At 42.6% G+C, this 13,553-nt stretch overlaps 1 protein-coding gene across 2 annotated transcripts in view; it reads right to left on the bottom strand.

Moving 5' to 3' along the window:
• Window positions 1-10,590, bottom strand: part of aass (aminoadipate-semialdehyde synthase) — a 42,939-nt gene extending 32,349 nt beyond the window's left edge. The window contains exons 1-10 of one of the 2 annotated variants that reach the window (XM_069162694.1): window positions 10,465-10,590; window positions 9,848-10,110; window positions 9,426-9,602; window positions 5,074-5,158; window positions 3,885-3,952; window positions 3,531-3,677; window positions 3,365-3,443; window positions 2,686-2,813; window positions 2,095-2,243; window positions 1,159-1,281 (exon numbers count right to left, since the gene is read on the bottom strand). In XM_069162694.1, the coding sequence (XP_069018795.1) occupies window positions 1,159-1,281; window positions 2,095-2,243; window positions 2,686-2,813; window positions 3,365-3,443; window positions 3,531-3,677; window positions 3,885-3,952; window positions 5,074-5,158; window positions 9,426-9,602; window positions 9,848-10,066 (1,175 nt within the window). In that variant the 5' untranslated portion in view covers window positions 10,067-10,110; window positions 10,465-10,590. The remainder of the gene's footprint in view (window positions 1-1,158; window positions 1,282-2,094; window positions 2,244-2,685; window positions 2,814-3,364; window positions 3,444-3,530; window positions 3,678-3,884; window positions 3,953-5,073; window positions 5,159-9,425; window positions 9,603-9,847; window positions 10,111-10,464) is intronic. The other variant, XM_069162693.1, reaches the window with a different exon arrangement.
• Between the last annotated feature and the right edge of the window lie 2,963 nt (window positions 10,591-13,553).

Here is a 13,553-nt window from a genome sequence, read left to right as displayed (position 1 = left end):
ACTTTCATGTGTGCTCTCTGCTCAAGTTTCATGTGCGTCAAACATTGCCAAAGCACCCGGACCACTGCTCACAAAATCATGTGAAACTTTGGTGCTGATCAAGTGTTTCATAACTTATTGATCCACTCCTGTATTTGGAAAGTGACACGTTTTGTTTTTTAGGCTGTCTGATTCAGCACTTTCAATATGAAATACAATAATGGATACTGTGTCAAGTCTCAGCTTTAATATGAGCGGGTTTACATCAATATAGGAAAAAATACACAGATGCTCACAAGAAAACTAGAAAATGGCAAAAGAGCTGGTGGACGAAGGAGAAAAAGTGCTGACGCTAAAAAAAAAATCAGTCATGGTAAGGAAAAGGCCTGCACATCATGCCAAGAAAGTTCAGCAGGATGGAGGTGAATGTGTTTTCTTTTTTTGTCAACTATCAAGAGAAGACCAGAACCTCATATGATTCACCACAAGATGTAAACCCCTGGGAATTGATTTGGGGGCTAAATCTAACACAGTTAAACAAGTTATTTTTCTGCTGATGTAAAGCTACTTAACTAAAGCTGAGACTTGGCATATTATTGTAATATATACAATTTTCAAAAAAATTATATTTATTTCTTATTTTATTGTATATGTATTTGTAATTTTTTTCCTATTGTGTGCACCTTTTTTATTTTTTATAACTGTGTTTCTATGCTGCTGTGACGACTAAATTTCCCCACTGTGGGATTAATAAAGTCTATATAGTCTAATATCCCTTACTTAAAAGTGAAGAGATAAAGTTCAGAGCCTGAAGCACAAAAACGATCAAGCTGTCCAAATATTCATGACAGTTTATGATTCTTTTGTGGCGTAAACTGAAATCAAATCAGGGGATAGAACAATGGTGCAGACATTTGATTAAGAAAATAATTAAATACTCAATATTTCAGTCAATGTTTTTCCAGGAAAGCTTCATTTGAATAAAAAAAATGAAAAAAATCTAAGTGTCTTGGTTAGGACAAACTAACAAAGCGACACAAATTACGTGACCGCCAAAGCCTATGGATCAGCTGACTAAAAGCACTTTTCTGACTCAAGGAACATTGACCCAAACAAAAACATGCACGTAATGTTGGCATGAGGACACATTGTGACATCATTAAGCTTTTTGCACCGTACCTGTCGTGATCGATGTGCTGGTCAGCGTCGTACAGGCAGAAAGGCTTATTAATTGTGGTGCACTCACTCATGAACCCTATGGAGCCACCAGGGTCAGCGGATATGTCGCAGATGGCCAGCAGCCTGTAGAAAGAGAGAGAAGAGACAGCGCTCGTGAGGTCAAGCGACATGCTCAACTGTCACTTTGTAAACATGTAAACATGCAGGCAGATATTTGATTCATGTAGAAATACAGGATGGACAAACATGGGTGTTCCATCCGTTCACAAGAATTTCTATCCAGCCTTCAGCGTGACAGGTACATCACTGTCATATGTCATAAAGCTGATAACAAATAGGAAAATATTGGATTAAATACTGGCTTTGTGAACAACTGAGGGGCATCTCTGCTAATCCTTACCACTAACGAACAGTTAGCGCCAAATAAACAAAGCAAAAAGACCAACAATTTTGTTTTATAGTAAATGGGAGCAACTTGGTGGGTTCAGTGTCTTGCCCAAAGACACTTCGGCACGTGTGGCTGGAAGAACTGGGGATCGAACCCCCAACCTAAAGATTAATGGGCAATGTCGATGCTAACTTTAGCTTTCCATATAGCATATATCAGTGAGCTGCTGCTCCCATAAATAAATATTAATAATGTTTCATACTTTAATTCAATTCACTTCCATTTTATTTATGTAGTGCCAAATCCAAACACAGATTATTTGATCGCACTTAACACAGTAAAGTCCGTACAACAGAACTTTACATCATTATACAGAGGAACCCAACGATTCAACAATTCCCACATAATCTTGGAGGAAAAAACTTCCCTTTAAGGGAGAAAAACCTGACACGGGGAAGGAAAAAGTCCCATTTAACAGGAAGAAACCTCCGACAGAACCACAGCTTTGTAAAAATTTTGAAATTCTTCGGAGGTCGGAGTGTTCTTACTTGTGAGGCAGCTGTGGTGATCCCTCGTCTGCTGTAGATGAGGGTTTGGGTGGTCTAATAAGCTTCTGGGCATCCAGTCGTCTGAGGAGTCGGGGGGTGTGGGGTTCCCAGTAGACACCGTTGATCAGACAGGTTGTGTAGGGCGCGACCTATGGTTAAGATGACACCATTGATGACAACATTTCTTAATGGGATGTTCCTCTGATGATGTTCTGTTCTTTGTGATATATTATGACAGCCAGCATCGAATGCCAGATTGGATAAGTTATTGTAAAACTTATTTTTCCGTTCAAAAAAATTAAAAAAGTAAACATTTTCTGTTTAAATAAAAAAAACTTCAATAAAAATCAATTTCAATTAATGGTAATGATTAAGATAATCATTAAGTCAACACAAATAAGCGACACGTTCCCTGTGGCACGTGCTTTGACACACCAACACAACCTTAGAATATGTTTAATACTGCTGACTGAAATAGAGGCCTCTGAGTGACAGACAGGAACAGATGGGAGGTTGACGAGAAGTGTTGTAACAGGGTTAGTGAAGGGGTGGTGGCTGGGGTGGTGGTGGCACAGAAGCTAGGAAACTCACACTAGTCCTGAAGTCCGACGTGTACAGTTCTGGGTGATTCTCGTACTCCAATGGGTCATAGATGGCATCGCTCTTCCTCACCAGGTGGTGGTGTCGGCTCAAAACGGTGGCATACACTTTGGTCATATCTGACAAGAAACATGTTATCAAGATATGGAGCTGTGAAAGCTGCCTTTGTTCCGTACATATATCATGCCAAATGTGAGCACGATAACATACTTACATTAGCGTATCGTGCTTAAATGTTAAAGCTACACTCTGATGTTAGTCACAGTAAATTTATTAGCATGTTTACTGTAGCCATATTAAATTACCATTTGAGTGCTACTTTCAGTTGAAAATACATGAACTGACATTAGCATGCTAATGTATTATATTCTTTGGCTAACTGATGAGAGGGAACAAAAGCTCCTAAAATCTGCTCCAGGCTGCCTTTACCCCGAAAAGCATGAAACAACCAAATTTCAGATCGAACTGTTCTTTTTGTTTTTTTAAACTGTCCGTTGTGTGTCCCTATGCTATACTGTCTCAAAACAGATAATCAAACTGATCTATAAATTGTGGAAAGAGGAACCAAATACATTAGCTTCTGGTTTATTTTGCTTTGGTGTAGCGTTTTTTACAGTTTGACTCTACACTCTCATAAGGATGAGTCCATTAATGCTGAAGAATGTAATACCTCCCGTTTCAGAGACGTCCCTCAACTCATGAGGCTCAACGTATTCAACAGGAAGCTCATTGATGATGTCTTGGGCTCCCTGCAGGAAAGAAACTAGTCACATAAGAGACTCAATTTCCCCAAAAGTCATCCTCAACCTGACTTTTTTGACTGAACCTTTGTGTACCTTAGAGACATTTCCGGTTCCAGTAAAACAAAATGTGACGGGGCCGATGGATTCGGGCATGAGCCCCATGGAAATCTCATACCCACAATCCCTCACAGCTTGGATGGCCTGGCTGACGTTCCTGTAGTTATGAGCCATTCCAATGTGCTGTAAACAACAGAGGGATACGAAACACGTGAAAAACAGGAAGTAGCATTTGTGTCAGATTTAAGGCCAAAACTGTCAACAGGATTAGGCAAAGGTTAAATAAGAAATAATGTTAATAAATAAATAAAAGAAACTATTAAGTGCACTGCAGTTATGATGATACAGTTTTGGTTTTGAATCGAATTTATGAAAGATGGCCTCTGTTACCATGAAGGGAGTGTGGTGGCCAAGAGCCAAGAAGCGCAGTCCCAGTCCATGCATAATGTTAATCATTCCTGCAAAAAACAGGGAGAAATTCTCATTAAATCCAACTTCAACATGAGCACACAAACAATTTCATTTCTTCCTTTTACCTTTTCTTTTTGTTTTGCAATTTACATGTCTCTTTCCCACAGCAGGCTCATGTTTAATTCATAAAAATATTTTTCTTGTCAGCAAACAGTGCTGCTTACAGTCAGAGTACATTTACATTAACCAAATGACAATGTGTACCTAGCTAACACAAGTGTTGATATATTTACTCCATAACCAAATATTTGCAAAGCTGAATCTTTAAACTGTTTGAAATCTGGATTTCTGTTTTGTAAATTTCCTGGAAATAGAATCCCAAACTGTCACCCGATAAGAAGCTGATGAAGCTACAGTACTGCATTTCTGACCACCAGATTGGTTGCAAATGTAGGTCAGCAATGATCAAATGAAATCATGCATGAATGGTGCAATGCAATTGCAATGTTTCACAATTACGTACTCTGAATGCTGAGGTCTGTGCATGTTGCGGAGGACTTTGGTAAGAACTTATTAGTAAAAAATAAGCAATTTGAATATTTTTGCAATTATTATTATCTCCATTGTCTGATCAGATATCAATACACAAATTATTTATGCAGAACCAGTGGACTAAGGATGAAGTGCAAACAGAAAAACATTAATAAAATGTAAAAACAAAATTAAAAAAGTGAAATGTCTGAAAAAACATTCAAACTATTAATAATAACATTAGTTGAAATGCAGAATGCACAGATCTGTTGAATGTGATAGTGACATACACACACAGCATATCTGTACAAGTTGATTGTGCAATAGCCAGAGGCCATGTCCTTTACTGTATAAATATGTACGGGTGGCATGTTAATGCAAAGTGACGAGAGGAAATGCAGGTGTGAAACCTGCATTGACAGTTTTTCCTGATTTGATTGGAGTTGTAGGTATTCATAGCTCGAAAGAGATATTGTTGTTGACCATATTGTTGTTTTTGTGGATTTTTGATTAAATTAAACTTACACTTTATTTGCGATGTGGATTGGACTTCCCTTATAATTAGGTAAAAGTTGATTAGAGCGTAAACAATAATAGATTTTGATTCAGCAGCAAAACCTGGCCATTTTTTTCATACCTGCAACACCGGCCCACTGACCAAAAGCGACGATCCGGTACCCGTTAGGATCGACCATCTTCTCGTAGTCAATAAGACGAACTTCCTGAAAAGACAAAATTGACTTTGACTTTGGGGGCGACTCTGAATTTGATTGGAAATTAACATCCAGACCTGGTCAGAGCATTTCCGTCTTTTTGGAATTACTGTGTATGGATGTCATTGACGAAGCATTTCATTGGAAGGAGGCTTGTGCATTTGAGAAATGTTTTAACCCAACTCTTAGCAGTGTGTGGAAGTTGGTCACAGTATTTAGTTTGCACCACTGACTTGATTCCAAACATATTAATAAGTTGCTCTAAATTTCTTCCTGCTTTGCAAAATGCAATCCAAATTACATCTACAGTCTCTAATAATCTCTTTATTTAAACTTACTGAAGTAGGCACAGGTTTCACCACTTTAAATTATGTTACTTCTACTTTGCCCTTTTTTTTTCTTTTCTTTTTTTAATTGCTATCAGTCAAAAATGTCCTGGAGAGATATGTCACATAAGAGCATTCCACTGGCTGAAAAGGCATATTCCCCTCCAGTACCTGGAAGGCTTTTTATGTGCAACATCTAAATCTGTTGTTTTTTTGTTTGTTCTTTTAAAAGCAGCAAACATAGAAATTATCCATTTAATAAATAAGTACAGTATCAGTGTTAAAAACAGGAGGTGAGAGCAGTGGAAGTAGTAAAAAGCTCTGAATAGGAAGCTCTGAGTTTCATCTATACAGTACCAGTCAATGGTTACGGCACACCCACTCATTCAAGGGTTTTTCTTTATTTTTACAATTTTCCAACTTCTTGAACAAAACTGATGACACGGCGAAATGTGTTTAGATTCTTCAAAGTAGCCATTGTTTTGCCTTTATGATAGCTTTCCACAGTGTTGGCCATATCTTAACCAGCTCCATGATGTTGGATGACCTCGAATGGTTTCAAGTTAAGAGGTAAGCCTTGTCAAAACTGCTTTTGTATGGAAGCTGGCACACTCTAACACAAGGAAAGCAATCTAGTGTATGCAGTCTAATGCAAAGATAACTCCATAATGAAACTAAACAACCCTTACAAAAACCCATGACTTAACAACAAACGGACAAATCTTAAGGTCAAGACTCAGGGTCACTCCTTTAAGGACAACAACAAACATATTCTAAGGAGGCCATCTACATTAAAAGTGAAAAAAAACAAAAAAACATCACTCAACACAGGAGGAGGTCTGCAACACCACGTATCCCCCACCTAAAATGCTGTCCTTTCGTCCCTTTCGCAGGAGATTTACCAACATGATTCCCAACGATTGTTGTTTCAACACGGCCCCGCAACTCTCAACAGCTGTTGATGGCACATCACAACCAAGTGATGTCAACAGCCGAGCCAACGACGCCAGAGTCTAAATACCTGTGACTCCCCCAACAGTCAGTCAGAAGTGAAGAAGCCTCTTAGATGAGCGGGGTAATGTCTTCAACCCTCTACTACTAAGCGCACTTGCCCTTGATTCCATCCTTCTTGGATAACCATGACAATATTGGACAAGAATGCACACATTTACAATAAGCAGGTTACGACAAAGCATCGACACATTTTCTTTATTACCTGCACAGCCTGGATTCTCTTAGTAACCTGTACATTTAAAGGTTCAGTGTGTAACATTCATGATGATCTATTAGCAGAAATATAATTTTCATAATCACGTTTTCATTAGTCACATGAAAATTAAAATAAAAAAAATAAAAAAAAAAAGCTATGTTTTCATTACCTTGAAATAAGCCCTTAAAATCTAACATGAAGAGCCGGTCCTTCTTTCACAGAGCATACCATGCTGTACAGGTATGTTTCTACAATATCTCTGAAGGGACAAAAACCTTATTTTATTTGGCTCTTTGTTGGAGTTTCATTGCCACGTAGAATCTCCTACAAGGTTGGGAGGGGGGAAAGGGTGACAACGAGGGTGTCAGGAGTCCTGTTTTCCTCTGTTTCCTCTGTTTTACCCCCGATCACCTCTCCTCCTGTGTCCCCTCAGTCCCCTGTCTGCTTGTTCTGTGTCCTCCTCTGCTCACCTCCCGTGGCCACGCCCCTCACCGGTCCCAGCAGCTGCAGCCACTCACCCCGGATCACCACCTGCAGGTGTGCTGCATCTCCCTGATCACCTCCCCGGACTATATGTACCCTGCCCCTGCACTCCTCTGGTTGTCGGTTCATTAGTTAGTCCTCCGTCCGTCCTGTTCCCATTCCACCTGTGGAGCTACCTGTCGGAGTCACCAGTTGGTGGAGTTGCCCTCCCGACTCGGACGATTATAGACTCTGTTTTTTCCAGCAGTCCTGTCCGCTGGTCTGCCGGCTGCCCTGCCAGCCGTGTCTCCCTGGATCAGTCGGTTGAGTTGCCCTCCCGACTTGGAAGCAAGTGGACACTGTAGGTGCCACCTTTTGGTTTGTTTGTTTGTTTGTATTTATGGAAATAAAGACTGTATTTTGGAACCGATACCCGAGTCTGTGAGCCTGCATTTGGGTCCTGGAAAAACACCCACCACATAACCGACCGAGGAAGGACCCAGCGGCCACAGACTCGGGTCTGAGGTACATGACTTTGTTTCAATATTTTGCCAGTCAGGCCCACTGGAATGATCCTGTTTTCGCTGAACCCAGGACTGGGTTCGAGGGAACCCGCCTGGCCTTCTGTGACCCCCCCAACCCCCCAGAAGGAGGCGGCGACGCCGGGGTCACCGGCCATCCGGTCCTGCTACGCCCTTGGTCTCTGGACGTGTGGCCATCAGTCGCCACGAGCGAGCCCACAGCCCAGTCAGTCGCCACGAGCGAGCCAAGTCAGTCGCCACGAGCGAGCCCACAGCCCCGTCAGTCGCCACTACGGACTTTCTACCCCCGCAGCGCCGGAGCTGAGCGATCCAGGACGGGGAGTTGGTCCACAGGATCATGCAGGCCCTGCCTCCAGCTGCGGCAAATGATCCAGACGCCATCCGGGCCGGGGAGTTGGCCCGCAGGGTCCTGCAGCATGGCCTACGCGGCAGTAGCGCTGCTCCTCCGTTTCCTGTCGCTGGACGGGTCGTCGACGTCCTGTCTCCAGCTCCTGCATCCTCCGGCACGGTCGACACCCCGCCTCAGGCTCTGTCCTCCGGTGTGGCCGTCCTCTGGAACGGTCAACTCAGTCTGTCCTGCCCCGTGCCCGTCCTCCGTCCACCTAGGTTTCCCTTCTCGTGTTTTGTGTTGTTGTGGTCCTCCGTCCCTCCTCCCGTCCAGTCGTTTTGGTCGCCGAGAGGCTCCCTTTGAGGGGAGGGGGGGGGGGGGGGGTGCTGTCAGGAGTCCTGTTTTACACCCCGATCACCTCTCTTCCTGTGTCCCCTCAGTCCCCTGTCTGCTTGTTCTGTGTCCTCCTCTTCTCACCTCCCGTGGCCACGCCCCTCACCAGTCCCAGCAGATGCAGCCACTCACCCCGGATCACCACCTGCAGGTGTGCTGCATCTCCCTGATCACCTCCCCGGACTATATGTACCCTGCCCCTGCACTCCTCTGGTTGTCGGTTCATTAGTTAGTCACCCGTCTGTCCTGTTCCCGTTCCTGTTCCTCCGGCTCCTGTTCCACCTGCAGTGCTACCTGTCGGAGTCACCAGTCGGTGGAGTTGCCCTCCCGACTCGGACGATTATAGACTGTTTTTTCCAGCGGTCCTGTCTGCCGGCTGCCCTGCCAGCCATGTCTCCCTGGATCAGTCGGTTGAGTTGCCTTCCCGACTTGGAAGCAAGTGGACACTGTAGGTGCCACCTTTTGGTTTGTTTGTTTTTATTTATGGAAATAAAGATTGTATTTTGGAACCAATACCCGAGTCTGTGAGCCTGCATTTGGGTCCTGGAAAAACACCACCACACAACAGAGGGATGTTGCCATTCTGTTGTGCAAAGTTGTGTGCCAACAAAAGTGGATTTTCTTTGCTTTGGTTTTGTAAAAACTGAGACCCAATAAAATAAAAACAGTCTATAGGATACATACACTGGGTGATAGTACACTGGGCGCACATTATTATGAAAATCACAGAGGGACCATGTGTCCCACAAACACATCCACAATATCAACTGGTGGTACAAAAGCTTCAGTTACAGCAGTCATTCACTAATAAATCCTACATGACATATTTTGTACCCACTTTTTTATATTTTTTGTATTTATTCAAATACAGAACTGGTGATAGCCTTCTGAATTTGGCTAAGGAAGAAAGTTTCCGCAAAAATATCTCACTATAAATGTAAGTAAACAGATATCTTTCAATTAGCAGTGTGCTGTATGGGGGTGAGGACCAGCACATTAATATTTTAGGGCTTACCTTCTTCAGTAAGTCCTCCAGAAGCGCCATGTTGGCCTCCTGAGCCTTGATGGTGTGGGAGAAGAAAGCATAGGTTTTCCTCGGAATGATCTTCTCCTCCGGTGGCCTCTTCACTCCGATGATCAGTGATGCCTCTGAAATGTCCTCCTGAACGACAGCTCCGGCCTTCATGTAGTACTGAAAGCGAGGTATGCGTTGAATAGGGAAGCTGGCAGAAACGCTCACGACTATGGCGATTTTGAGGTAATTGTTTTGGTCTTTGAAACAACAGTTTCTAACAGTTAATCTAACACGATTATGTGTGAAAGTTTAAATAAAGTGGTAAAATCCCTAAAAGTCAGGTTCTGGTCCCAACTCCTTTTTTCTATCCTGAAATAGAGTTGAAATTAAAGGAAGTTTCTTTCCACTGTTCGGCGCCTCACCTTGTCATGGATCGCTCTGCGGTTGGACGGCTGGACAAGGACTTTCACGCCGGCATTGGTGAGCTCTTTGATGTGGCGCGGGGCGAGTGGCGCCCTCCTTTCCCAGGGGTTGACGTCCTCGCGGCGGATGGCCATGATGGCCCTGTGGTGCTTATAGCGCCGCTGGCCCGCGAGAAGGCTCGGCGTCCTCCTTCCGTGGTGCCTGAGGATTCTGAACATGGCTTCACCTTCCCTGTTTGGGAAAGACACGTAGCCACAGAATGCTGACCACGCCGCGTTTTAATCAAAGAGGACGTGAGTCATGACATGCGTCGGTCGAGGGACAATCGGACGTTCAACTTAAGTTTGCTGCTGGGAGAGCTGGTGATGAGCAGGTGGTGCTGACAGACCAGAAGCAACACTAATTCAGCTGCTGAGTACCCCAAAACAACAACAGCACAGAATGAAAATCTGCAGGAATTTGAGTTTGCATTTTGTAACTTGTTGCTTTAACCTGTACTGCAACCATTATGGGTCAGTTCCGGGATCGGGTCAACACGTACGTATCAAGTTCCACTCATTAATTGAGTTATGCACACTGTAACAAACTATGATCAGCAGGACTGACTCGAACTCACCTCTCTGACCGGTTTCTGTTCACCACGCCGGCTCCTGATGAGGAAATGTGGCGACGTGTTCAGCGACTAACACAGGAGTGTCACACAGAGGCGAGGAGAGCTGCAACTTCACACGGCGGACCTGTGCACGGAGTAAGCTAATCCGTTTCCGGTTAGTTTCAAAATAAAAAAATATTTTGTAGTCAGTCGTCTTAGGTTACTCTAGTGCAATAATTGAATGTGTTCGGAGTTCCCGAATAGTCAATTGTATTTTTTTTTTTTTACTGACACTTTACTTTTTAATTATAATAGCCTAAGTATGTATATGAACAATACGTTGCATTTATTTTGCTTTATGAAGTAAGGAAAAATTCTGTCTCAACTGAGATCCCATTTTGAATAATTCATTGCAAAACAAAAAAATACTAAAAAACATATGGTCTTGAATTACTTGCTGTACAGACAACATTTGATGTTATTACCACACACTGCAAAAAATACAGTCTATCTATCTATCTATCTATCTATCTATCTATCTAATTACAATGTGCATTTTTTTTTTTTTGTCCTTATCATAGTAATTTAAGTTATAGCCAATTTCCAAAGTTGTCTCAAATGTGCCATTTTGTCTTTTATTCTGAAGGCATAGTCAACGGATTTCCGGTATGATTTGTTTTCACTTCAAGCTAAGTAACTAAGACATAAATGATAAATTGCAGGAGAGCGGCGGAGTTAAGTGAATGGCCTCCCGTAAGAGCCTCCTCGGGGTACAAAGCAAACGCCCTGTCGCCACTTGCAATTCTCGGAAGGGCAGTCCAGTGAGCTCGACAAATCTTCATAAGTCGACATGTGCGTTCTCTGTATCCGTTTGTGACAAGGTGGGGAGGTACGGGGACGTTTGTAAATCACTACCATACAGTCTATGAAGCGTAGAGTAACGCAAGTCTCTCGACCAATCAGCTTCCAGAGCCGAGGAGCCGCCTCCTGCGCCGCACTGGTATGACAGAGTAAGCTGACCAAAGAGCGAACAGCTGTTCGCTGTGGAACAAAGTGCATTAAACACATGAACTTATATTTATTTTCTTTGTCTGTAGTAACTAAAAAGTGCATCCTAGCAAATTGTCCCCATTTCTTAGACCAATGAAATGTCCACCTGTCATGTAAGCTTTATTTTTGTGTTATTCTTATTCATATATGGTCATCTCGCTATAATACTTAACCTGTAAACTGCTACTCCAATTGGTTACGTTTAGCTTCCTTTATGTTGAATACAAATTATACTGTAGATCCCCTTCTGTATAGATCTTGTATTTCGTTCAACAAAGGATAAGAACAATTGCCACAATTTCTGTCTCATTATCAGTTAAAATTTTTGACTGCATGCTCGTGTATTTTTAAGCAATCTGATGAAATGACATTGAGTAACATGGAGTTCAGGTCAATCTGCATTTAGAAAATCCAAAAATTGTTATGCTCATTTAATAAATATTGTGTATTATTTTGTCTTACCTTTGACTTGCTATTGCATTGTTTTGAATTTGACACCGAGTTTTTACTAGTCTGATTTGGAAATTTCATTTTGTAATAAAACATTTGACATAGTTTTACATTATGTCCACTGAAGAAGTAAAACAAATGAAAGAAATTAGATCACTAGAAGAGCGTCATTGTCCACGGTGCACCGAGAAGTGTCTAAAAAGATTTCATAGAAATTACGAAAATATGTATCCAGCAAGCACTTTATAAAGGAACATTTGTACACCTCAGGGGCTGTTTCACAAAACCCGAGTAGTTCAACCAGGATTTCTAGTTATCCTGCCTGATTTAAGCCATGTTTTGGTTTCACGAATGCAGCAGTACATAAATTACTAGAGATTTTCTATGCAACTAGCCTGCTCCAGACCAGGGTAAAATCCAGGCTTAATTAATCACATTGCATTTTAGTCAACAGCCACTCTGATTTGAGACCAGTTTCTTCCAGGTTCTCAGGGAAGTTGGCCAATTTTCTTTAAAAAAAAAAAAAAAGGTAGGCTAATTACATGAGTTTATGCTAATGAAGATTGCTGTTTATATTATCACTTAAGGTCTGATAAATATTGCAATAATATTGCAGTTGTTTAGATGATCAGAAATGGAAAATAAAGTTGCAAAGGTGCTTTAAATTAAGTCATAATGGCAATAAAGTATAAAAACATGGGTGTTTCCCACTTGATTACATCATCGATGATGAAACACCCATGACAAGGGCTTTCTGATGGAAAAGACAGGTCGGACCAAAGCCACAATTTGCCGCTCCATTAAAAGGGCATATTACTTCCAATTGTTTTTACACACACACACACACACACATACACACACACACACACACACACACACACACACACACACACAGGCTATAAAGTGTGCTGCACCTGCTTCAAGTGTCAGTTGACCAACTATAAAGGTCCTCAAAGTCCAATATTGTCCAACAATATAATCCAGAAGTATTCAATGCGATTGTTAATTGCCTTTAACTGACAACAATCCTTTGCATCCCTTGCATTACATAACTTCTGTGGATATTCCTCAAGACAAGTCAAAATGAGGCTCCAAAGTGTGTGTGGCCTCTACGTGCCTGCATGCACTCCCTACAACGCCTGGGCATGCTCCTGATGAGACAACGGATGTTCTCCTGAGGGATCTCCTCACAGACCTGGATCAAAGCATCAGTCAACTCCTGGACAGTCTGTGGTGCGACGTGGCGTTGGTGGATGGACATGATGTCCCAGATGTGCTGGATTGGATTCAGGTCTGGGGAACGGGCAGGCCAGTCCATAGCATCAACGCCTTCATCATGCAGGAACTGCTGACACACTGCAGCCACATGAGGCCTGGCATTGTCATGCATCAGAAGGAACCCAGGGCCCACTGCACCAGCATATGGTCTTCTAATGGGTCTGAGGATCTCATCCCAGTACCTAATGGCAGTCAGGGTAACTCTGGCTAGCACATGGAGGGCTGTGCGGCCCTCCAAAGAAATGCCTCCCCAGACCATCGCTGACCCACCACCAAACCGGTCACGCTGGAGGATGTTGCAGGCAGCAGAACGTTCTCTATGGCGTCTCTGGACT

The sequence above is a fragment of the Embiotoca jacksoni genome, unplaced genomic scaffold, assembly GCF_022577435.1.
Source record: "Embiotoca jacksoni isolate LCO1_2020_lvr unplaced genomic scaffold, fEmbJac1.0.p SCAF_3, whole genome shotgun sequence".
Lineage (NCBI taxonomy): Eukaryota > Metazoa > Chordata > Actinopteri > Embiotocidae > Embiotoca > Embiotoca jacksoni.
This window is presented reverse-complemented; position numbering and strand designations above follow the sequence as displayed.